We start from the raw sequence: 25,457 nt of genomic DNA, 5'->3' as shown, positions 1-25,457 counted from the left end.
AAGGAAGGAAGAAAGAAACCTACCAGATCAACAGGGACAGAAATGAGCGTTTTTATCAGTAGTTGTTAAAGGAACAATGACGGGTGTCACTGCCATGTCCACCCTGGTTCCTGAATCCCAGGATCCCGTCTGGGGAGACAGATGCCCATCCTGAGCACTAGAGCATTAACTCCTGCCAGCCCCACGCTGCATGGCCACTGGCTAACCCCATCACAGGTCTTCAGAAGGCCACCACACTATCTGGTCAGGTTTGCTCTTCCCGTGGCCAGGACCAGGGTGGTTGTGATGGCTGGGCAGTGGCTGTGGCGATAGTGGACAGCAGGCACAGTGACAGCACCCATGGTGGCCAGAGTGGCTGGGTTTGTTACTTGCCTCCTTGTTGTGACAAAGTACCTGACATGGAATTTAAAGAGAGGGGAAAGTTTGTTGTGGCTCGCAGTATAGAAGATGCAGTCGTCATGGTGTAGACCCATGGTGGCACCAGGGTCATGAGCTGCTTGACACATTGTGTCTGTAGTCAGAGAGCAGGGAGACCAGAGCTTCCTTCAGCTCACTTTTGCTTCCCACTCAGTCCAGGACCCCAGCCCACAGGATTGGCACTACCCACATTCAGGGTGGGTTCTACCACCTCATGTAACCCAGTCTAGACATTCTGTCAGACACGGCCAGAGATTGTTTTTCCATTGTGAGTCTGAGCCCTGTCTCTTTGACAATCGAGATTGGCTATCACTGAGCCTGGGGAATCAGAGGAAAGCCCTTGCAGAGCAAGTGTGAAGACCTGAGTTCAAATCCCAGAAATCATATAAAACTCGGGCACAGCAGTGCACATCTGCAATCCACCTGCCTCTACCTCCAGAGTGCATGGATTAAAGACATGTGCCACCACACACAAAACATTTAAAGGCTAGAGAGGTGGCTCAGAGGTTAAGAGTTCTTTCTGCTCTTCCATAGGACCCAAGTTCAGTTCCCAGCACCCATGCCAGGTGGCTCTCAACTGCTTGTAACTTTAGGAAATGTGATACTCTCTTGCTTCTGTGGGCACCTGCACTATGTGTGTGCCTGCACACACACACACACATGCATGCATGCATACACATACACGCACGCATGCACACACGCACACATGCATACATGCACACACGCATGCACAGACATGCACACACACGCACACACACACTGAAAAGATAGATAGATAGATAGATAGATAGATAGATAGATAGATAGATAGATAGATAGATAGATAGATAGATGATAGATTAGGCATCACTGTGGCTATGATGTATGTGGCCTTGAAGACAGTGATGTGGATGGCAGGGGCCATGGTGGTCGACAGTGGTGGTGGTGGTGGTAGACGCCTTCTCTGCTGCAATGGCCACAGCCTGAGTGTGCTCACTAGTCTCTCATGGCGTCTCCCCACTCAGCTGTAGAAGAACCTGTGCCAGACGACCGCTACCATGCCATCTACTTTGCCATGCTGCTGGCTGGCGTGGGCTTCCTACTGCCATACAACAGCTTTATCACCGACGTGGACTATCTTCACCACAAGTACCCAGGTGGGTCCCTCTGCCGTCCGCACTGCCCTCACAGGTGGCTCAGGACACTCTGCCTGGTGTAGGGCCTTCTGGGAATCCCACGGTGGGGGCCCTGCATGGAGAGAATGGGCCGGTGTGGTTTTCGGGGACACAGTAGGGAACTTGTACTGTGCTGGGTAGATGACTAACTGTGGCATGGCCTTTGTTTGGGGAGCAGAGCAGTTACTTTTCTTGTTGCTATGGTAAGAGGCCTGGCAAAAGCCGCTGAAGGGAGCACGGGGCTTGTTCTGACTCATGGTTTTCTGAGTGTGGTCCACTCTGAGAGGGAAGGCAGGGAAGGCATGGTGAAGGGATTGAGAGGCTGGCTGGGCACACGGCAGTCACACTCCGGAAGCAGAGAGTGAACTGGAAGTGTCCCCCCCCCCCCATAAAACTTATGGCCCTCCTGGGTGATTCACTCCCTACAGTGAGGCTCCACCTCCCGAAGGTTCCACAGTCCTTCCCAAACAGCATCACCATCCGGGGACCAAGTGTTCCGGTGTGAGAGTCCATGGGGACATCTCACATTTAAACCTTGGCAGGGAGTAAAGGCGGGTTCTGGACCTACGTGTGGAGGCTGAGTTAGCCAGGGACCAACATCGCAGGCTGAGGGACATCTGTCACATAGGTTACTCTCAGCCGCACTGGCAATGGCTGAGTGACCTCAGGGTAGCAGTCAGTCCCCTGGGGAGAGTGAGGAACCCTTGCAGGGGTGAGTGTGGAGGTTGGGTTGGAATTCCCTCTGAGTCACTGTGGCTCTTCTGTGCAGGGACCTCCATCGTGTTTGACATGAGCCTCACCTATATCTTGGTGGCGCTGGCGGCTGTGCTTCTGAACAATGTCGTGGTGGAGAGGCTGAACCTGCACACTAGGATCACCACAGGTATTCAAGGCCACCCTGTGCTGTCCCCTCCCAGAGGCTCCACGTTCTTCCTGAGAGCGCCTAGCCTACACCTGCCCACCCAGCTTCCTAGCCTTGTCTGTGAAACATGTGTTGTTTTTCTAGGACCACTGTGGGCTCTGTGATTGGAACTCAGGTTCAGCACAAGCACCTCCACAGGCTCTTGTGACCCGCCCAGTTACAGCCCCAGATCCCTACATAAACCCTCCCCTTTGTTCATCTGCACAGTGGATTTTAGATCCAAGGCTTAGCTATGATGCCTACTCCTCCAGAAAGCCCCCAGAATTTTCCCATAGACTCTCCTGAAGTCTTCTACATGCCTAATATTCTAGGGGACAGGTTAGCCACAGTGTCTGAGACCCAGCTCTTTGGAAAATAGGGTGAGGCGAGGAGCCCCCACCTGGCGCTCACCACGCCCCTCCCAATTTCTCTGCTCCCTGCAGGCTACCTCCTTGCCTTGGGTCCATTGCTCTTCATCAGCATATGCGATGTGTGGCTACAGCTCTTCTCTCACGACCAGGCTTATGCCATCAACCTGGCCGCCGTGGGCACCGTGGCCTTTGGATGCACAGGTAGGGAGTGGGCCAGGATGCACCAGGAGGGCTGAGCCCAAGAGCTCTGTGGCCCTGTTGTACAGGTAATGCACCCTACAAGGCTGAGTCAGTCCAGATGCTGACCATGTGTCTATGGATACCCCAGAGTGCACATACACATCACACACCTGCACACAGACCCTCATGCGCACCGAGGTGGCTCTCATGTGGCACAGGCTTCGAATGCCATCCTCTGGTTCTCTTGAACTTCGGATCCTCCCATGGCCACCTCCCTAATGCTAGGATTATGAGCATGTACCCCTATACCCAGACTATGCAGGGCAGGGTGTAAGACTCAGGGAATCATGGATGCTAAACAAGCTCTGTCCTAGCTAAGCTACGTCCCCAGCTCACTCCCCCTTCTGGTTTTTGTTTGTTTGTTTTTTAATTGAGACAGGGTCTCAAGCAATCCAGGTTGGCTTTGAACTCCTAATCCTGCTGCCTCCAGCCCCCAAGTGTTGAGATTGCACAGGTACATACATGCACTCAGCTCGCCCTTGCTTTTGCTGCATGGTCCAACCCCATCAGAAAAGGGGCAGGAGCTGGGTCCCATACAGCCACACAGGTATTTAGGTTGACAGTCCTGTCTCAAGCAATCACCTCTACTGTCACTGCTGTTGGGGAAAAAAGACTGAGAGTTTGCACTGCCTCATGGAGCAAGGGACGCTGTCATTTCTGCTCCCGTCAGACAGGACTTGTCAGTGACCTTGAACCCCGAGGCAGGGAAGTGGCTGCTCTGTGTGCACAAGTTCAGAGCAACGCCCTTTCCTTGCCATGTGCCGTACGGCTGTGTTAAACCTCACTGCCACTCTGAGCTAACCTGTCCTCCAGTGCCAACACAGCACAGGAGGGCCACACTGCCTCTGCGTCAGCCAGTGGCAAATGGTATCTGACCACTTCCTCTCTCTCTTAAGTGCAGCAATCTAGCTTCTATGGCTACACGGGACTACTGCCCAAGAGGTACACACAAGGGGTGATGACTGGAGAGAGTGAGTACTGAGGCCTCCAAGGGGGCACAGGCTGGGGACCCTGTCGGGAATGCCCTGGTTAGCAAGGTGGGTCAGGAATGGTGACTGTCCGTGGCGAGGGATGGACCACTGGGTGAGAAAGATACGTGGGCATACCTGTGTGTGCCAGGGTTCTGGTGTGTGGAGTTCCTCTGGAGGATGACAGTCGTAGTTCCAGTGAGCATGCGTGGCCGTTGTGTGGCTTTTCCCGGAGAGATGTAATTAAAAGTCTGTTCACTCCAGATAGGACACCATTGGTACCAAAAAACAAACCAAACCAAACAAAAACGGTTCTACCCTGTTTAGCTTTGTGACACTTTGTGGCACCTGTGAGTTTACTAGAGCTGACTTCCAGGAGTGTGATGGCTCAAAGACACCTCCATCACTAGAGGACCCAGCCCCGGTGTGAACTCGGTAGAGCTGTGTCCCTGGGCTCCCTGCACAGGTTGTGGGCAGCTCTGCTGGTGGGAGACTTTTCTCTCCCCAGCATTGTTCCTGCTGGGATAACTCTGAGGAGGGGCTCTGAGAACCTGATGGGGTTCAGCTAGACTTCTGATCTGTAGTTCCTGAGTCTTCTGAACCTCCCTCCCCCCCTTTTTTAAGAGGAGGTGTTTCAATTTTAGGAATTTGCAACTCTGTGTGTGTGTGTGTGTTTGTGTGAGCGCCCGCGCACACTCAAGATCAAGTCCTCCCCAGATCCCCGCCCCCACCCACCGCCAGCAGCCACCCTTGCTAATCACTCTGTTACTGAAACCCTTTTGCCTGCCGAGCCACATCCCAAATGCCCCTTTCTGATACATGCACCCTTGCACAAGCCTGGAATTCACCCAGTGCCCAGCCCTCAAAAGGCCTCTGGATACGCCCTCCAGACAGACTCCGAGAGTGTCCCTTCCCATTTTCTGTTCCGTAGTTAGTCACATCCTGCAAGAAACTGGGCCCAGCCGTCATCCTCAGGGGCTGCTCTCCGCATCGCCTCTTTGTCAGCTTTCTGTAGGTTTCTTCTGCCATTTATTGCCTGGAGCATCAAACCACACCACCTAGAGCCGACTTCTGGAAGGTGGCCAGCACACAGGTGGTTTTGCAAGTCAGCAGACTCTTTTAGTTGTTGTTTTAAGAGAGGGTCTCACGGAGCCCAGGGTGGCTTCAAACTTGGGATTCCAGGCTTGTGCCACCATACTCACTACCCAGGCTTGGGAGCGAACCCAGGATGTCGTGTGTTTTTAACAAGCCCCCTACCAACTGAGCCACATTCCTAGCCCAAGCCAGTAGTTTTCGTGGTGGAATCGGTGAGGTTGTCCCATCAGGATGGTGTTGGTGTACAGACTCGGGACTGTAACACAGTAGCCAAGACTTCCTCACGACAAACTTGCTCAGAGCCCTGCCCGCCTTCATCAGCTCACGGTGGACGTGACTTAGTCGTCCTGCCCCACACTGCTCTGCGCCTGTGGGCTGAACTTAAGCAAAACTCCACCTGCTCTCTGCAGCAGCGCTGCCTGTCTTGACACTGACACCCTCCTCCTGCTGGCCCTTGCTCTGGGGAAGGGGGTCCCCTCGGTATTTCACACACACTCATGACCCTGACACCCTCCTCCTTCTGGCCCCTGCTCTGGGGAGGGGGGCCCCCTCAGTATTTCACATGCTCGTGAGTGACTCTTACTCACTTGGGGTACTCACTCTTGGTCTGTATGCCTGGCTCTCCGTACTGCAGACCCCCTAACTTACCTACTCTTCCCAGGGAAAGCTGCCCTGATCCTTCCCCTCTGCTCACATCCTCTGCCGTAGTGTATGCCTTGTACTACTGATGTGTGCTTCCGTGGCTTATCTGCCACAGTATGTACCCTGTATCACTGACGTGTGTTTCCGTGGCTTATCTACGGCCTCGCTCCATCAAGCCTGGGAAAGCAGGTCCTTGTGTTCACCTCAGGGAGGACATCCAGCAAAACTCAGTGATACTGCCCATGGGGTGTAAGATGACAGGGTTGGGAGGGGGTTGGTGGGAGCAGCAACCGTCCTGGGGGAAGGGGAGCTGAAGCAGGCTGGATGGATAGGCAGCAGTGATTCTCGAAGTGCAGCTAGTGAGATCAGATTCAGCTGGGCTGGGAGTGGGGAGACAGGGATGGGTAAGGGGCTGCGATGGTTAGGGGAGTACTTGGAGAGATGTTGGGGCCTTGGGCAGATAAGCGGGTAGGGCCGTGTAGGATGGTGGATCAGGTACTGTGGGTTGGGACTGGAGCATGGATGGATGGAGTGGATAGACACAGTGAGGAAAGACTGGTGGCCGATGGGGTAGGGACGGGACAAGAGACTGGCGGGGGGTGGCATGAGTGAGAGGCGTCAGGAACGCTCAGTGGCCACTGCCTCCCCTCCAGGTACTGCAGGGGTGATGATCTCTCTGAGCCGGATCCTCACGAAACTGCTGCTCCCGGATGAGCGAGCCAGCACCATCATCTTCTTCCTGGTCTCCGCGGGGCTGGAGCTGCTCTGCTTCCTGCTGCATCTGCTGGTGCGGCGCAGCCGCTTCGTGCTCTACTACACCACACGGCCTCGGGACAGCCGCCCCATCCGGGCAGGCTACCGGGTGCACCATGATGTCGCCTCAGGAGACATCCACTTTGTGAGTGCCGTGGCCTGGCGTGGCCTCCTTCTCCCACACGGGTGCCTGAAGAGTTCCTCGGTGACCCCATTTGTGGCCCCGTGATCTCGGGCTGCAGGCTTGCTTCTGCACTCTGGAACATCGATTCCATTCTGCGGCCTTTCAGCCTTCCATGGCACCACGGGTCATCTGTGGCCCTCCCTCAGCTGTGGCCTTCCACGTCTGTGGCCTGAGGCTCTCTTCAGCTTCTGTAACCCACCTGCTAGGACACCCTGTTAGGACAGTGGGAGGTGACAGTTTTCCAGCTATGGCCAGGGAGAAGAGCCCAGGGTGTGTGGCAGATCCCCAGAACCTAATGGGGGAGAACTCCAGGGCCATGCAAGTGGGGTAGATGTAAGGCAGGGAATCCTGGGATAAACTCCCTTCCGGCCCAGCACAGACCACTGCTGCAAGGGTGGCCTCAATACCAACTCCCTGAGTGTCTGTGGTCTGGTTAAGCCAGTCCACAGTTCTGAGAAGCTAGAGTGCCCTCTGGTGGTTACATGCTGCATACCACCTCCATTCCCGCCCACCTCAGGGCTCAACGTGCCGGCTGGGTGAGGGGACACAGGGCAGGTAGACATTGTCCCTCGATAAGGAAGTGCACACCTACTGCATGACCGTTTGCCCTGGGTACCTGGCTCATGACTCCCATCATTCCTTTCCACCCAGGAGCACCAAACCCCATCCCTGTCCAGCAGCAGGTCCCCGAAGGACAGCCCAGCCCATGAGGTGACCCACAGCAGCAGTGGGGCCTACATGCGTTTTGATGTGCCTCACCCGCGAGTCAAACGGAGCTGGCCCACCTTCAGGGGTAAGCGTGAGGCACCATGGGGCCCGGTGGCATGTGTGGCTGCCCCTCCACATGCTGGAGACAGCATCACCCTCTAACGCGCCTCGATTCCCCAGCCCTGCTGTTGCACCGATATGTTGTGGCGCGGGTCATCTGGGCCGACATGCTGTCCATTGCGGTCACCTACTTCATTACACTGTGCCTGTTCCCTGGCCTGGAGTCCGAGATCCGCCACTGCGTGCTGGGCGAGTGGCTGCCCATCCTCGTCATGGCGGTGTTCAACTTGTCGGACTTCGTGGGCAAGGTGAGACATGGAGTGGCTCTGGGGAACCCCAGGAAGGCTCTGGTCTTTCGAGAGCAACCCCAGGCTGAGGGTCATGTGAGTTCCAGGTGGGGAGGGTGGAAGCCATGGCGTGTCACCATCTCTAACCCTGTCCTGTGCGGTGCAGCCCCTGCCTCGTGGTCACTAGTGGATCCCTCTGAGGATGACATGGGCACGAACTGCCAGCTGGGCAGCTCTTCTGTCATACAAGTAGACGGGATTGGTGGTCAGGGCTGGCGTGGGACCCCAGCCACCCTGCAGCTCAGATGAGCCATGTGTTTTTGTGGTCATTTTTGCCATTTCTGTGTTTTATGACTTATGGAGGATGGAACCCAGGGCCTTACCCTTGTCAGGCAAGCGGTCTACCACGGAGCCACGCCCCCAGCCCCCTCAGAAGTGCTCTAGAATCCCCGCGGTGAGGCGCTGGGGGCATGGCTCAGCGTAGAGAGCTCGCTGGCATATTCTCGTCCTCCTTCACCAGTCCTGGGGGAAACGAGGTTCAGGTGATTTGGTGGGCCTTGCGGAGTGCACTGGAGTCCCAGGTGTCGGGGACAGGATGCAGCTTAAGGGCCTGGCGGAGAGGCAGGCTCCTGGCCAGGTGGCTGACCCGCACTCCCTGCTCTCTGCAGATCCTGGCAGCCTTACCCGTGGACTGGCGGGGCACCCATCTGCTTGCCTGTTCTTGCCTCCGCGTGGTCTTCATCCCTCTGTTCATCCTGTGCGTCTACCCCAGTGGCATGCCCACCCTCCGCCACCCTGCCTGGCCCTGCGTCTTCTCGCTGCTCATGGGCATCAGCAATGGCTACTTTGGCAGTGTGCCCATGATCCTGGCAGCTGGGAAAGTGAGCCCCAAGCAGCGGGAGCTGGCAGGTAAGATTCACTGACCTCAGAGACACCCAGGGCTCCCTCTTGATAGTCTGATGCCCTTCTAGCAAGGAAACTGAGACCTGGAGAAGCCAAGGACAGCCAGTGAGTGAGAAAATATATTTGGTCCCAAAGGTTAAGGAAGTTGTAGGTATAAGGACCTCTGTGAGTAATTTCATTCATTCATTCACTAATTCTGCTGCGACGCAGGGAGCCTGTTTGTCTGGCACTCTCCTAGGCTGTGGGGATGGATGCTGCCCACATCTGCAGGGTTACAGTCCTGAGATGGAGACAGTCAATAAACACAGCGATAACAGATGTGGTGTGTGTCATGGTGCTAAGCCCTAGCGGTGACGTCAGTTTGAGAACTGGGGGCAGATATAGGGACTGGGAGCTCTGATGCAAAGAGAACAATCTTGCAAGAACTTACTGAGGGGATAGCTTCTGAGCAGAATCTTGGAGGAAGATGTGAGGGAGACAGGTACAGGAAGCTGCCAGGAATGACATCCAAGCAGAGGGAACCTTATGTGCAAAGGCCCTGAGGCATGGCTAGGTGGTAGAGCACCTGCCTAGAATCCCCCAGAGAGGGGCTGGGGTGTGACTCAGTGGTAGAGCCCCTGCCTAGAATCCCCCAGTGAGGGGCTGGGGTGTGGCTCAGTGGTAGAGCCCCTGCCTAGAATCCCCCAGTGAGGGGCTGGGGTGTGGCTCAGTGGTAGAGCCCCTGCCTAGAATCCCCAGTGAGGGGCTGGGGTGTGGCTCAGTGGTAGAGCATCTGCCTAGAATCCCCAGTGAGGGGCTGGGGTGTGACTCAGTGGTAGATAATTGGCTTAGCTTGTGAAAGGAGGCTACATATTCTAAGACTGGAAAGAAATAGAGAAGAAAGAAAGAGAAGTAGAGGGGAAGGGAGAGGAAGGGGAGGAGGAATAAGGGAGGAGAATAGGGGAGGAAGGAAAGAGAAGGGCAGAGAAGTAGGTAAGGCCTGAGGCACTCTGTTAGATCACTCCTAAAAGATCCAAAACAGAGACCGGGTTTCCAGGAGAGGAATGTTTAACAGGGTGTCACAGGCTCCTGGACACTGACAGTTGTCACCATAGTGCACACCTGAGACGTCATGGCCACAGCGACTGGCTAGCACAGCGTGGCCTCAGCTCCCGTGACTATTCTTTGCCCCTACTCAGGTTACTCTCGCCCACAGGAAACACCATGACCGTGTCCTATATGTCAGGGCTGACCCTGGGCTCTGCTGTGGCCTACTGCACCTACAGCCTCACCCGTGATGCCCACAGCAGCTGCTTCCAAACGGCCACCGCCAACGACTCCATCCCTGTCGGCCCCTGAGCTAGGCCCACCTGACCCTGCCCAGTGCCCAGGGAGGTCTGCTCAGGCCAGCCACCCCTGCCTCAGTGCCTGCGGGGTCCTGGCCGCTCCTAAGCCACTAATGCCACCTCGCCACTTCATTCCAGTTGCCCACTGCAACTGGAACTTGCCTTCACCACCCGGGGCGCTTCCTACCCCACGTTCTGTGTTTGCTCAGACACCTGCTCTTCACCCTCTATGTCCAGAGGCCCGACATCTGTCACGTCAGCGTGTTGGGGTCATTCATACTCAAAGCCACCCAGGATGGCTGCCCACAGGTCTCTGAGTGACTCCCTTCCCTACAACCCCACCGCGGGGTCTGCTACAAAGATCCATGGTCGTCAATGTGGTTTTCACTTATTGGGTAGGTGGTACATTCTCATGAATATTAGAAATCCAGAAGGAAAGGGACAGTCCCCACTTCCATTCTGTCCCCTTCTTAGACAACACACACACACATACACATTCACACGCACAGATGCACATACGCACGCACGTGCACACACACACATACACACCTGCGTACACACACACACATACACACACGCACATCTGGAAACCTCATTCCTGGGTCTACACAGGCCTCCCATAGTCATAGCTACAGTGCTGACCTGGGTGCTCCCACCTGAGGTGGAGGACGTCCCCCACACCCACCCCTAGTGCACAGGCTAAAGGTCACGCTTAACAGGGAAGTTCTCCATTTCCTCCCCAGCTCCACTCAACCTACCCATGATGCAGGGACAGCGTAATGCACTCCTGACCTAGGCCACTCTGCTGCCCCTGTTCATTGAGAATCAAGTCATAACACTAGAAACCCTGGCAAGTGACAGCAAGTTTGGGAGTAGGGTCGCCGGGTGCAGGGCTTCTGGCCGAAGGCGGCTTTTGCTGAACCTGGACACTTGCCTCTCCACACACTCTGGCCCTGGCTGTGACCACCGTTCCAACCCCTGCTGTGTCCCGTCTACCTGCGTGTTCTCTGACTACCGCACTGGCCATTAAAGATGGTAGAGACTGCCTACCGCTGTCCCTCGTGAGGTGTCTGTGGGGGGAGCGGTGGGAACTGAGCCACTGGGGCAGTGTGGGGAGATTGAAATGGGGTTCCGGTGGATTAAATTTTCTCCACAGTGCGCAGACCTTTGTGATCCCACCTGTGAGGCAGCCCCACCTGCCCTGAGCCAGGGGTTTTTAGAGCTGATGATTGGTCGGGGCCTGCTCTTGTGCCTAGTGCTAAGCATCTGGGGCTTGCACAGGTCGTGATGACCGTTGGCCCCATGAGGATGGGGGAACGGATTTATCTGGAACACAGGAAGAACATCTCAGTCTCAATGAGGGGAGTGGCTTGGTGCTGGCGCTACCCATCTGGGGCCAGGAGACAAGTTGCCCAAGCAAGCCTGGGAATGGAGTCTTCCAGGTGCAGTCTCTGGAGATCGATCCCCCCCCCCCCCGCCCAGTGTGTGTGTGTATCAGAGGAAGACATCCAGTGTCCACTGCCACATGCCCTCTGCCTTCCTTGTCATCTACGGTCGCTCAGCACACCTGTTCCTCGGTGTTTTAGGCTAGACGGGCTGGCCCCAAGCCCCTGGAATCCACCTGCTTGCTACCACCGACTGGCCATGCTGATTTTTCTGAAATGAGTTCTGGGGATTTGAACTTGGTCCTCATGCCTGTATAGCAAACACTCTGACTCAGTAGGCCATGGCCCCAGGCTCAGAAGTATCCTTTTACTGTTCCCCAAGAAATGGGATTGGAAAATGGGGCCTCGGAGAAGGGCCACACGGTGTTCAACCTTTGGGGGTCCTAGCTGGGCAGCCTCATGATCTAGACCACGGTGGTGGTGATACCACAGGAGGCCGCCAGATGGCAGGAGAGTCTGATTCTTCTCGCCCACCACACTGCTCTATTTCTCAGCAACAAGTTCAACCTTAACCCCTGTCACCACCCCGCCCACTCTGTCCTCTTCCCCAGCTTTGACGTAGAAAAGCCCAGAAGGAGGGCTGCGGCTGTCCATGCAGATTCACACTTGCGGTTGGCCAGGGTCCAGTCCTTCAGCTTCCGCAGGCCCCAGAACTGTTACCGTGCCCAGACCCAGGTGTGTGACCCTGACCCATCCAGATGTGGGCTTGACCCCACAGGCCATCTTTGCTTATTTGGCTAGAGTGGCTAGTCACGGAGGCCATCCTCCCTCCCTGACCCCAGCACTGCGATCCTGAGGTCATCACCAGGCCTGTTGTTTTTCCGGGATGGGACTCAGGCAGGCAATTTACAGACGACCTCTCCATCCTGTAGCTCTTAAAATTTTTTTTTAATATTTATTTATTTATTTATTTATTATGCATACAATATTCTGTCTGTGTGTATGTCTGCAGGCCAGAAGAGGGCACTAGCCCTCACTACAGGTGGTTGTGAGCCACCATGTGGTTGCCGGGAATTGAACTCAGGACCTTTGGAAGAGCAGGCAATGCTCTTAACCACTGAGCCATCTCTCCAGCCCCCTCTTAAAATTTTTTTAAAGATTTATGTATGTTTTGTCTGCATGTATGTCTGTGCACCAAGTAATGTCTGGTCAGAATAGGGTGTCAGATCCTTGGAACCAAGTTACATACGGTTCTGAGCCTCCATGTGGGTGCTGGGTACTGAACCTGGGTCTTCTGCAAGGACAATTTCTCGTAAGATTGGGTCATCTCTCCAGCCTCTAGCTCTTGACTTCTAAACAAGAGACCACTCTGGCTTCGAGAACTTTCCAAAATGCTTGACCAAGTTCACCTCTGTGCCTAGCTCAGCAGTTAAAGGCTGCACCCTGAATTCTGCCCCCGGCGTGTGGGGCTTATGTCACTGAAAGACAATGCCGTGTGGCTCTAGTCTCTGGATGCCCACTCTAGGTCAAGGACCCTGTATCCTCCACCCTGATTTCACCATCCCAGGCTCCCAAATAAGCCACTCCAAGCCATAGTATTTTTCCAATTAAATTTTTTTCTTTTCTTTTTTTTTTTATGAAAAAGATCACACAGAATTTGCCAACAAACAAAATTCCAAAAGAAACGTTAAAAAAAAAATCAGGAAACAGTAATTACCCCCCCCACAAAACAAAACAAAACCGAAGTCTGGCTTTTCCTTCCTTCAAGATTGTCTGCTCAAAGCCTCCGGGGACCCCACTGGGGTCTGGCAGGCACAGGGGGCTGGTTAAGTGCTTCGGGCTGAGCTGGGGGCTGGGCTCGGGGCCCCTCCATCTGTCTCCATCTCTCGTCCATTTGGGGGCACATACAGTACACATGGGCAGGGGTGAGGGTGCAGGGGAGTTGGGAGGCATGAAGCCGGTGCTGGACACTCACAATCTAACAGGAAATAAAAAATAATATTCTGCACGTCAGAATGTGTTTTTTTTTATAATTTCATAGCTATTTTTCACAGTTTTAAAAAGTTTATATATATATTTATATATATTTATCTTTATATATATAATTAAAAAGTTGACTCCATTTAAAGGTGTATGATACAGGGACAGGCTACAATAAACTGTACAGGTAACCCTTTCGGATCCTCCTGGTGGAGGGGGCCGGGCAGGCCATGCCGGGCGTGGGCGCGGGTTTCAGCACCATTGGGGTTTTCTGTAGTGTAAGGGTCTGGGCTGGGGGGCCCACCAGGTATGGTGATGCTCCTGGGCTGCCCTCCCCTGCCTTGTTCCCCAAGTCCAGGCTGTCCTGAGAGGGTGGAGGCCGGGCATGCAGGCGCCCAGATGCCCAGTGTGATTGGTGAAGCTGGCTGGCGTTGGGGCTTCCCGGCCCATGGTAGAAGGCCTTCGATGGGCTCCGTGCTGGGTGTGGTTGAACTCTATACCAAGCAGCAGGTTGGGTCCTTGGAACTCTCCCTCGCCCCATCCACAGAATCAGAAAGTCTACACAGGCCCGGAGCTCGGAGGGCAGCCTCACCAAGCGCATACAAAGTGCTGGAGGGAAATCCCCTCTGAGATGACCCTGGCGGGACAGCAGAGCCGGACCCTGATAGCTAGAGAGGGGGAGGAGGTGTCTCAGCGCGAGGGCACCAGGGGATGACCAGAAAGGGTCTAGATGTGTGCACATGTGCGCACACACGTGCATGCATACGGGCACACACATGTACACACTCGCACTTGCCCGGGGCGTCCACCTGGCCACATGCACACGCCCACGAGCACACTGGCATGCACACAACACACATGGTCCCACGCCATGGCAGTGGTGGGGAGGGGGGGTCTCTGTGGGCCCCGCTGGGTAGGTGGCACTCAGCAGAGCACAGGCACGCCGTCCGTGGAGAAGATCATGCCTGTGGTGGGCTCATAGGTGCCCGCGAGGTAGTACAGGCCCTCGCTGTCCTGGTATTTCTTGGTCTTCAGCATCTGCTCATACTGCTCCAGGCCCACCACCAGGCACTTGTGGGACACTGTCTGAACGTCGTTCTCATCCACATGGGAGGACTGGTACAGGGCACGCTGTGGGGACACAGCGTAGGTGTTAGGGGCTGGAGGGAGCCCTCCTGGATCTGGGGGACTCTGGGATGCTTTAAGGGTACTGACCCAAAGAGCATTATAGAGAGATGGAAAAATGGAAATAAAAAGAGACGGAGCAAAAGATGGAGAGATAGAGACCACAGATAGAGAGGCAGAGATTGAGAGAGACCAAGGGACAATGACAGAGACAGAGACCAAGAGAGATGAAGAGACGGCAGGAGGAGACGGTGCCCACAAATAAGAATGGACAGGACGGTCTGTGCTGACTCGAGTCGAGGTCCTCATCTTAAAAGCAAGTTATGAGGACCCAAGTTCAGAACCCACAGAGTCCATATACGTAGCAGGTGGGCGTGGTAGCCCACCTGTGATTTCAGCCTCGGAAGACAGAGGCAGGACCTCTGGAGCTAACTGACCAGCAAGATCTGGGCTTGATGATCAGGGAAGACTCCAGTGCCAACCATGGGCCTCCCCTGACAGACATTGACATTCACAGACACACAGACAAGAATAAAGATGAGAGAAGCAACAGAGGAAAAGAATAGATGTGCCTCTAAACAATACTAGGAGGCAGCGAGCCAAAGGCAGAGTCATTGAGTAGGGGGGACAGAGAAGGGGACCCCAGTAGCTCAGAGCCACAGACACTGAGGGAGAGGCTTGAAGGGGCAGAGCCTGCACCCCAGAGCCAGCCCACTGCCATCTTACCTCCATGAAGTCCTTCCTCTGGCTGGAGGCCCGCAGGGCTGCGGGGAGACTGCGCCCCGACTTCTGGTCCCAGTGCTGTGGGGATAGAGGAGGGGAAGGGGGTCAGCAGTCTGAGCTTTGTTTTGCCACCACCTGAGATTTCAGGTAGGCAGGCTACACTAACTCTCCTGAACTCAACCTCCCCACCTGTAGGGGCCACTGTTCTCAGCACCCAGATGCCCAGCCGCAAACTGTGTGATGGTATGTATGTGTGTGTGTATGTATGTGTGTGTGTGTGTGTGTGTGTGTATGTACTTATTTATTGGCTTTTTTGAGACAAGGTTTCTCAGTAGCTAAAGAGTCAGTTCTGGAACTCACTCTGTAGACCAGGCTGGCCTCGACCTCACAGAGATCCGCCTGCCTCTGCCTCCCGAGTGCTGGAATTAAAGGTGTGCGCCACCACTGCCCGGCAATAGTTTTTAACTGTCAATTTGACACAATCTAGTGTTATCTGAAAGAGTCTCAGTAAGGTACTGTCTAGGTGGGTTGTGGGCACATGTGCTGGGGACCATCTTGATTTTGTTAGTTGAGGTGAGAAGAGCCAGCCCACTGTAGGCAGCACGCTTCCCTGCAGGGAACCGTGGACTGCAGGAGCAGAGGAAGCGAGCTGAGCACTAGGTATGAAGGCATCCATTCTCTCTGCTCCAGCTGTGGCTGTGATAGGACCAGCTGTTCCCACAGAGGTGGACGGTTACGTAGAGCCGCCAGCTAAAGGAAAACCCTTCGTCCCCTGAGCTGCTTGCTGTCAGGGTGTTTTATCACAGCAACACAAATGAGACACCAAGGGTCTGCCTTTACAGACCAGACTCTCGGTTCCCAGCAGGGCAAGGCTCACCTGGCCCTCGTGGAACTGTTTGCCCGGGCTGGTCTCTTCCGGATGGTAGAACCACTTGACGCGGACAACCATGTTATTGCCCCAAGACTCCCACATGCTCTGGATCCGGCCAATGTAGGGCAGGTTGGGGCGGCCAGCAGAGAGGAAGACCGCGCAGTCCCCGATGCGGATCATCTCCTTGCCTCGGACGATGGCTTTGTAGAAGAGTTTGCGAGCTTTGCCCTTCATGCCTCGCCGCTGTGGGATGGACGGATTAGTCAGGGGCCAGAGCCCAGCACTGTGCCCAGCCACCTGCCACCAATCCTGGGGGTCTGCATGGAAGGGACGCCTTAGCTTGAGTCTGAAAGCCCCAACCCCACCCCGAGTTCACACACTGAGGGCTTAACGACCAGCTGGTGGCGCTACTAAGGGAGTGGAACCCTTAAGAGCTGGCGCCTAACGGGAAGTAAGCAGTCACAGGAGGTACAGCCTTAAAGGATCTATCAGGCCTCTGGTTCTTTTCTGTTTCCTGGCAGCCAAGAGGTGAGCAGGTTTGTTAGCCATGTGCTCTTGACTTAGCGCAGACCCAAGCAATGGAGCAGGAGCCAGTGGATGGCAGGTGGACACAATGAGCCACACAAACTTTCTTTACCACTGGATGATCTCAAGTGTTCTCTCACAGCAACAAAAGCTGTCCACTACACCCCCACTCCTCCTCGTCTTTAGAGGGAGTTATGTGTGTGCATGCAGGTGTACGTGCAGGTGTATGTGTGACGGCCACAGGTGTCTTTCTCTACTGTGCTCCATCTTATCTATTTTTTTTATTTTTTTAATTTTTATTTATTATTTATTATGTTTTCAGTGTTCTGCCTGCATGTATCCCTGCAGGCCAGAAGAGGGCACCAGATCAGATGGTTGTGAGCCACCATGTGGTTGCTGGGAATTCAACTCAGGACCTCTGGAAGAACAGCCAGTGCTCTTAACCTCTGAGCCATCTCTCCAGCCCTTATCTATTTTTTTTAAAAGCTAGCTTTGTTTATGTGTGTCTGAATGTATGTGCACATGTGTGCGCAGATGTCCACAGAGGTGAGAGGAAGGTTTCAGATCCTTTGGAACTGAAGATATAGGCGTTTGGGAGCCGCCAGTGGAGGTGCTGGGACTTCAACTCTGGGCCTCCTGACTGAACACCAACTGCTCTCGTGACACCTGGGCCGTTTCTCTAGCCCCTGAACCTTTTTTCCTCCTTTTTTCTTTCTTCTTTCTTTTCTTTTTTTGAGACAGGGTCTCACTATGTAGCCTTGGCTGACCTCGAACCCATGGAGATCCGCCTGCCTCTGCCTCCCGAGTGCTGGGATTAAGGGCGTGTGCCGCCATCCGTGGCTCCACGTTGTTTTTTGAGACATTATCTCACTGAACCTGGAATTCATCAATCTGCCACTGACAACTCAGGAGGGATGGGAGAGGGGAGGGGACAAAGAAAGTGCCCCTTCCCAAACAGACCCTATTCTGACATTACTGTACCCCTACCTCTCCAGCCTCACTGAACCTAGGAACTGACACCACACAAGCCAGGGGCTCCTCAAACCCTGCGGGAAGTCACTGTTAACTCCCAACGCCTAAACCTGCTAGGGGGATACAAGTGGGGTAGGCAGAGTCCAACCGATAGGGGCATCTCCTCAGAGCTGTTCACACAGCCCTGGGCGCCCTGACCTAGGCACATGGACACTAAGAGCAAATTCGGAGTGGGTCTGTGGGTAGGGAAACCCACACATGAGCCTAGCTACTAAGAGTCCCCAAAGGCTCTAGATTGTATTGGCTGTCCAGGACGGGGTTACTAGGAAGTAGTGAGGGCACAGCAAGGCGGGGCTAGCAAGGTTACTGAGGTCATTAAGGTTACTAGGTCACTAAGTCACTAAGGTATGCCCTTAAGAGAATTCATGGCCTAGGACTCTCCCTCCGCCTTGCTTCCTGGTCATGGTGTGAGAAGTTTATCCCCACATATGCCTCTTCACTAGGGCACCCAGCACTTCACCAGGGGCCTGAGTGAACGGTGCCCAGCACTGGTCCTGGCGCCCAGTCGGTGGAGTGTTCACCCTGCATGCATGAAGCTCTGGGCTCCATCCTCAGCATGTCATAACCCGGGTATGGTTGTACATGCCTGTAGTCCCAGCATCCAGAAGACAGAGGCAGAAATTCAAGTTCATGGGCTGGGCAGTGGTGGCGCATGCCTTTAATCCCAGCACTCGAGAGGCAGAGGCAGGAGGATCTCTGTGAGTTCGAGACCAGCCTGGTCTACAAGAGCTAGTTCCAGGACAGGCTCCAAAACCACAGAGAAACCCTGTCTCGAAAAACCAAAAAAAAAAAAAAAAAAAAAAAAAGAAATTCAAGTTCATCCTTGGCTAGACAGAGGGGACTTGGTTACTGGGAGGGAAAGCTGAGCGACACTGGCGCTCGGGACCTTTCTGCCCACAGGTATGGGGTGGGCTGCTGATCAGGAGGGCTGTTAACCATACAACATAACCATGGAAGCATCTAGTATAGATGAGGAATGCATGTACAAGTGCACCTTGCCCCACATATACTGCATGTATGTTCATGTGGACATGCGTGACTTTATTCCTGTGTGTTCCTATGCACAGCGTTCATGTGTCCATGATCGATCGATCGATCTATCTATCTATCTATCTATCTATCTATCTATCTATCTATCTATCTATCATCTATCGATCTGTCTATTTTTTTTTCAAGACAGGGTTTCTCTGTGTACTCCTGGCTGTCCTGGAACTAGCTCTGTAGACCAGGCTGGTCTTGAACTCACAGAGATCCGCCTGCCTCTGCCTCCCGAGTGCTGGGATTAAAGGCATAAGCTACCACCGCCCGTCTCTAAGGTCTATTTATGATAGTTATTTTTCTCATTGCTGATCAAATACCTGACAGATTAAAAAAAAAAATGAAAGAAAAGAAGACTTTAAAAAAGAGAAGAGTTACTTCTGGCCCGTGTTCTCAGAGGACCTAGTCCATGGCTGTTTGACCCTGTGTGCTGGGGTAACAGAGGATGTGGCGGAGGTAAGCTGTTCATATCACAGCTGACCAGGAAGACAGGAAACAATCAGCAACAACAGAGACTCCGGATCCACCCCCTAGTGGCTTACTTCCTCTAGTCAGGGACCACTTTCCACAAAAGCAGATATGGTGCTGCGCCAGTGGGTGCAGTGTGTGGTTGGTGGGGATGGTGTGGGGTTCGGCACTCTGCTATTCAACGCGTAACAGCACCTGTACACGCACCATTACGTGCCTGAATGTACTCCCGTGTGAACACTTGGTGCCTCTGCACGAGTAGGCGTGGGCACACGTGTACACATGTATGTGTACTTTTTGGACACGTAGGTGGGTGGATGATAAGACCGTGAGGATGGGGAGTGCTTGGAACCTGCTTCTGGAAGGTTAGCCCTGACTGTGAGAGTAGAGGTGGGACCCATGACCCTGGCCTACCACACACAGGATAGTTCAGGGGCTACACAGGGTCGAAGCCAGGCAAAGTTGCTAAGACCCAGTCTGCACTTCTCTGAACGTGAGGTTTATAAGCTGTTGACACGGAGGAACAATGACAAGCAGGCTAGCTGCCAAATGGCTTGGGAGGGTCCTTTCGGGCTGGAGCACCACAGGAGGGCCTGTGTGGGTCCCTGCAGTGTCCACACTGGAGCCCCAAAGGGAAGGCTGTGGAACAGGCTGGGCAGGGGCCCACTATACAGGACATGGACTCTGGGCTAAAGTGAATTTTGGGACCCAGGGTGTTCTTACGTAATTCAAGGCTACCCCCATCCACAGCTCCCTTCTAGGAAGTTACCTGGGTGGGCTTGCCAAACCACTTCCAAAGCTGCCTGGCGGGTAGGAAGGCAGCAATTTTCGGCCGGTTCTCTACGGATGGCAGACGCTGCCGCTTGGCCAGCTCCTTGGTGGTAGGCAGGTGCACACCTTCTCTCTTCTTGGGTCGGCTCTTGGCCCCAGCCCCAGTCTGGGTCTTGGGTTGCAGAGTCTGCTGGGGCTGGGGCGGGGGCTGGGGTGGTGGCTGGGTGGTGGGGGCTGCCTTCTTGCCCGGGGAGTGAGCTGAGGAGCGTGCCTTGCTAGGTGGCTTGGACACCTTGGTGGGAAGCGCTGGCTGTGTGGAGGGACCTGCTGCAGGTGCAGGGGCTGCTTCATCATCTGAGCTGCAGGACGAATCCTCGTCTGTGGTGGAAGAGGAGGAGGAGGAGGAAGAGGAAGAAGAAGAGGAGGAGGAAGAAGAAGAAGAGGAGGAGGAAGAGGAGGAGGAGGAAGAGGAAGAGGAGGAGGAAGAGGAGGAAGAGGAAGAGGAGGAAGAAGAGGAGGAGGAGGCAGGAGAGGATGCCCTGGAGCTGGCGGCACTGCAGGTCCGACCCCCTGCACCCCGGCCGTCCTCCCTGCTCTTCTCGGTGTCCTCTTCGCCTTCTGTTTCGGAACCGCTGCTGCTGCTGCTACTACTACTACTGCTGCTGCTGCTGCTGCTGCTGCTACTGCTGCTGCTGCTGCTGCTGGTCTCTGACTCCTCAGCCCCATCTTGTTCAGCCTGGGTCTTGTCCGGGCTATTGGAGTTGCCAGGATCCTCTAATGGAAGCCCTGACCCAGGCTCCTGAGTGAGGTCTCCCTCCAGAGCCTTGGGCCAGGTGGCCTTGGGTTCACCGTTGCCAACAGCTGATGGGTAGCTACCCAGGCTGAGCAACCCCGTGGACTCTGGCCAACCCCCGGGCCCTGGATCTTCCCGCAGGAGCAGGGCCTCTTTGGCCTTCTTGCTTTTAGGGGACATGACCCCCTCATGGTCCAGTTTGACAAGCAGTTCATCCTCTTCCCCTGGCCTCCGGGGACCTTTGGCGCCTGACCCCTCGGCAGCCCGAGCCTTCTTGGGTTTGGGGCGAGTGGCAGGCATGGTAACAGGCATATTGATGAGCGGGGATGCAGCAGGGGCTGGTAGCTCCCCAAAGGGCTCGGGAGCTGAGCAGCTAGAGAAGGTGGGTGGCATGGGGCTGGGTTGTGCAGAGACTGAGCGAGCTTTGGGAGCTCTGGCCCGCTTGTCCACTGGTTCTGGGGGACTCTTCTTGGAACTTGGGGTGTTGATGGGCTCCAGGGCCAAGGGAGCACTGGGTACCTCATCCGCAGCTGCCCCCTCCTCCAGCACAGCAGCTCTGTCTGATAGAGAAGACAACTAGAGGTCAAAGGTGGGGAATGGTGGGAGAGAGGTGGAACTTCCTGCTGGGTGAGCTGGGATCCTAGTCAGAAATCCCTCAGGGAACCCTGGGCATGGACCAGGTCCTTCAAATGCCAGCCAACTTCTCCAATCTGTATACGAACCAGGTAAAACTGCCCAGCGGCACAGAATTCTCACAAGACAAGAGACTGGTCATTCACGGGAAGCCCCAAGCCCCAGAATCTGATTCCCACAGTGGTCTCATCCCCGTACTTCCCAGGCCAGGGACAACTTACCACTCTTGGCTTTGGCGCCAGGTTTCCGTCCTCGCCCTCTGGCCTTTCCCCCTGTGGCCTCCTGAGGCCCTGTGGTGGCCCCTTCTTTGCCTTCCCCAGTGTCTTTGCTGGTCTTCCTGCTACGCCGTTTTGCACTGGGCACTAGGAGTGCCGGGGAAGGTTCAGCACCTACAGGACAACGCAGACAGTGGCTCAGATATTACTGATCAGGTTTCTTTGACATGCACTGGGATACCCTGCAGCCAACCGGTGTTAGGGAGTTCAGCAGTAGGGCCTAGAATCCTCTAGTGCTGGAAGTATGGCTCAGTGGTAGAGCTCAGGGGAAATTCCCAAGCAGAGGACTCCTGCCCACCCACCAGCATCCAGAACTTCAGATCCCCAGTGAGGGGCTGGAGGTGGCTCAGTGGTAGAGCCCCTGCCTAGAATCCCCCAGTGAGGGGCTGGGGTGTGGCTCAGTGGTAGAGCCCCTGCCTAGCTTATACAAGACCCTGTGTTTCATCCCCAGCAATGCAAATAAAGAAGAGAGAACCAAATGCCAAACTGAGCCTAGAGATATGTGGAGGGAACCTGGGCAACAGTAGCCAGGCAAGAGCCAGGTCTTCAGGGACACTCCCTCCTCCCCCCTGCGTAAGTTCATCACTCACACTGAATTTTGTAGTCAGGCGGCAAGAGGCGGATGTGTGAGAGGGGAATCCTGCCTGTGTCTCCGTCATCAAACTCCACAGTGATCAGGTCTCCGTCATCTTCCAAGTCCAGCAGCCCTGAAGGGAAAGACCAGTCAGGGAGGCTCAGGGGTGGGCATTAAGAGCCACAAAGGTCAAGGACAGGAGGCCAGCTCTTTCATTTCCGGCTGGGTGTCTCAGACTTGAGGGGGAAGAGATAGCTGACTGCACACATACCTGGGTTTGCTCATATCTAAGACTCTCCCCAAAACCATTTTGTAAAAGCATTACTAGTCATCAGCTCTGAATATCAAAGACAGGAAGTGGGCCGGGCGATGGTGGCGCACGCCTTTAATCCCAGCACTCGGGAGGCAGAGGCAGGCGAATCTCTGTGAGTTCGAGACCAGCCTGGTCTACAGAGCTAGTTCAGTTCCAGGACAGGCTCCAAAGCCACAGAGAAACCCTGTCTCGAAAAACCAAAAAAAAAAAAAAAAAAAAGACAGGAAGTGGGGCATATATCTACATTCCAGAAGATTCCATAGGGGCAGTTACAGTTGACTGTGGCCTCATGCAAGTCATCACTCAATCACAAAGCTTGGTTTTTACTTTTATTTGTTGAAACAGGACCTCACTTAAGTTGCCCAGACTGGTGTCTGAATTCACTCTGTAGCCTGGGGAAGAGGCCTTGACCTTGGGATCCTCCTGCCTCAGCCTCCCAAGTATCTGCGGTGGCAGGCCTGTGCCCCCAAGCCTGGATGGCTTGGCTTTGGCTTGACTGTTCTGGAAGGAGTAGAGGCCAACAAGGCTAAGAATGGAGTAGTCCCATGAATAGAGAGACTCTCATAGCCCTAGACTGAAGGGTATTGGGTACATCCTCACACTCAACGCGGGGTCACCAGCCCCTTCGCAATATGCAAATGCTAAGCCCATATCCCCAAAGACATGGGCCTTGTGGCACTAACCAGCTGAAGGGGAAGGACCTACACAGGCCAGGATTGGGGAATCCCTGAGCAGAAGATTCTGCCCACCCACCAGCATGCAGAGCTCCAGACTGGCTCTTCAATTTCTCATGAAGGATCAATAAAGATGCCAGGACCATCTCTAATGAGGAGAAGAAGAAAAACCAAACCAAAGCAAAACAAACAAAAAACTAACCCAGACCAGGAGGGGACACAGAAGGCGAGAAGGAGCCAAGGGAATCTCAAACAAATGAACAAATCACCCTCTGTGATAGTCTCCAAAAACACGTGTGCTAATGGAGCAAAGGTTTGTTTGCAAATTAACCCTCAAGGGAGCGGAAAAAGTCAAGCCAGCAGTAGTGGTGCATGTCCATAATCCCAGCACTCCAGAGCCTGAGGCAGGAAGCCAAGCCTGGCAAGAAGGCTGGGCGAGTAAACATGCCTGCTGCCAAGCCTGAAGACAGGAGTTGCATCCCTGGGAGCCACATAGTAGGAGAGAACAGACTCCTGCAAGCTGTGCCCTGACCTCCACATAGATGTCTTGGCACGTATAACCCTGCACTTCACACACACGTGGGCATCCTCACAAGATCGCAAACCTAGAGACGATGAGAAGACTAAACAGTTCTAAAGAGAGAGAATAGCAAAACAAGCCTCCTATAATGATATAGGAATTACTATTTTTACTGTGTGTGTATGAAGTGTGCGTTTGGGTATGTGCAAGTTCACACGTGTGTATGTGTGTGAAGGCCAGCAGTTGACAACGGGCACCCTCGATCTCTCTCCACTTCACATACTGAGGCAAGTTCTCTCAATGACCCCAGATCTCACTGATTCAGCTAATCTGGCTAAGAGGCTGGCTCTGGGGATCCCAGGTCTGTCTCCCACATGTTGGGGATCACTGGGAGACCGCTATCCTGGCATTTAAGTGGGTGCTGGTATTTGAATTCTACTTCCTCACACACGCAAAGAAAGTGCTTTATCCAGTGAGCCATCTCCTCGGCCACCAGATTTAGGAATTATAACATGCTGAACTCATCAAGTAATACTGGAAGCTCAATATAAAAAGCACACATAGGGCGGGAGAGATGGCTCAGAGGTTAAGAGCACTGACTGCTCTTCCGGAAGTCCTGAGTTCAATTCCCAGCAACCACATGGTGGCTCACAATCATCTGTAATTAGATCTGGTGTCCTCGTCTGGCCTGCAGGCATGGAGGCTGAACACTGTGTACATAATAAATAAATCTTTAAAGAAAAAAAAAAAAGCACACATAGCCAGGTGTGGTGGCACACATCTTTAATCTGAGAAACTTGGGAGGCAGAGGCAAGTGGATCTCTGATTTCGAGGCCAGCCTGGTCTACAGATCAAGTTCCAGTTCCAGGGCAGCCAGAGAAATGCTGTATTGAAAAACCGAAAAAGAAAGAAAAGAAGGAAGGGGAAGAGGGAGGGAGAGAGACAGAGAAAGGGGAAAGGAAGGGGAGAGTATTAAGGGGAAATTATTTCCAGTGTGGAATTTATACACAGCTCAACTGCCTCTAACTGAGAGTAGACTACAGAGATGGTAACACATAGGACCAGATAAACTATCATCTACGAGAGGCTGGGGCTCGGCTGGCATAGTGCCTGCCACAAACACACCAAGTTCTGGTTCCATCCCTGGCACTGCGTCTCCTTGGTGAGATCCAGTACTTGGGGGCTGGACGCAGGAAAGATCTGAAGATCAAAGTCTTCATTGTCTACATAGAGGGTTTGAGTCTAGCCTGGGCTACGTGAAGCCACATCCCCAAACAAACAAGCTACTACCGAAAGATCTGTTAAAATGAAAAGATGAACCATGAATGAGACAGAATGTCACGCAGATGAGACCAAGGGAGCCTTAAGATGCTGGCCAGATCTGGGCCTAAAACTCCAGGGCCCTGGCAGAACCTGGCCCTTCATGGTACTGAAGACAGAACGTCTCAGAAGCCACTCCTGATAAACGTTTACCATAAGCAACATGATTTCTGGTGTTTGATGACTGACTTACAGATGGGCACCTATAGCCCAGACTGTCCTGAACACCTGCTGTTTAATGGCATACTGTCTTCCGGTTTGTAAAATGCAAAGCAGTCAAGCAGTGTGCTGTGATTGGCCTTCTGGTTCAACCAACACCAATATCCCCGGGTATCCTGGTTTTGGAATGACTACGGCCAGAGCTATGCAAGTATCTGCTTCACTTGTCTGTGTGACACCCTTTATCTTCTCGTGTGCCCATTTATTTCT

General features: G+C 54.0%; 2 protein-coding genes across 10 annotated transcripts in view; one reads left to right on the top strand and one right to left on the bottom strand.

The window, feature by feature from the left end:
* The window catches only part of Slc29a4 (solute carrier family 29 member 4), a 29,008-nt gene extending 17,953 nt beyond the window's left edge, over positions 1 to 11,055 (top strand). For both annotated transcript variants that reach the window (XM_057763403.1, XM_057763402.1), the window contains exons 3-11: positions 1,422 to 1,553; positions 2,341 to 2,454; positions 2,916 to 3,044; positions 3,980 to 4,054; positions 6,442 to 6,686; positions 7,377 to 7,518; positions 7,614 to 7,801; positions 8,449 to 8,689; positions 9,879 to 11,055. In XM_057763403.1, the coding sequence (XP_057619386.1) occupies positions 1,422 to 1,553; positions 2,341 to 2,454; positions 2,916 to 3,044; positions 3,980 to 4,054; positions 6,442 to 6,686; positions 7,377 to 7,518; positions 7,614 to 7,801; positions 8,449 to 8,689; positions 9,879 to 10,021 (1,409 nt within the window). In that variant the 3' untranslated portion in view covers positions 10,022 to 11,055. The remainder of the gene's footprint in view (positions 1 to 1,421; positions 1,554 to 2,340; positions 2,455 to 2,915; positions 3,045 to 3,979; positions 4,055 to 6,441; positions 6,687 to 7,376; positions 7,519 to 7,613; positions 7,802 to 8,448; positions 8,690 to 9,878) is intronic.
* Positions 11,056 to 12,944: 1,889 nt separating this feature from the next.
* Positions 12,945 to 25,457, bottom strand: part of Tnrc18 (trinucleotide repeat containing 18) — a 110,003-nt gene continuing 97,490 nt past the window's right edge. For all 8 annotated transcript variants that reach the window (XM_057765983.1, XM_057765985.1, XM_057765984.1 and 5 more), the window contains 6 exons: positions 22,218 to 22,334; positions 21,574 to 21,741; positions 19,925 to 21,279; positions 16,099 to 16,335; positions 15,225 to 15,299; positions 12,945 to 14,504 (listed from right to left, as the gene is read on the bottom strand). In XM_057765983.1, coding sequence (XP_057621966.1) covers positions 14,298 to 14,504; positions 15,225 to 15,299; positions 16,099 to 16,335; positions 19,925 to 21,279; positions 21,574 to 21,741; positions 22,218 to 22,334 — 2,159 coding nt within the window. In that variant the 3' untranslated portion in view covers positions 12,945 to 14,297. The remainder of the gene's footprint in view (positions 14,505 to 15,224; positions 15,300 to 16,098; positions 16,336 to 19,924; positions 21,280 to 21,573; positions 21,742 to 22,217; positions 22,335 to 25,457) is intronic.

This window comes from Chionomys nivalis, chromosome 3 (assembly GCF_950005125.1).
Source record: "Chionomys nivalis chromosome 3, mChiNiv1.1, whole genome shotgun sequence".
NCBI lineage: Eukaryota > Metazoa > Chordata > Mammalia > Rodentia > Cricetidae > Chionomys > Chionomys nivalis.
This window is presented reverse-complemented; position numbering and strand designations above follow the sequence as displayed.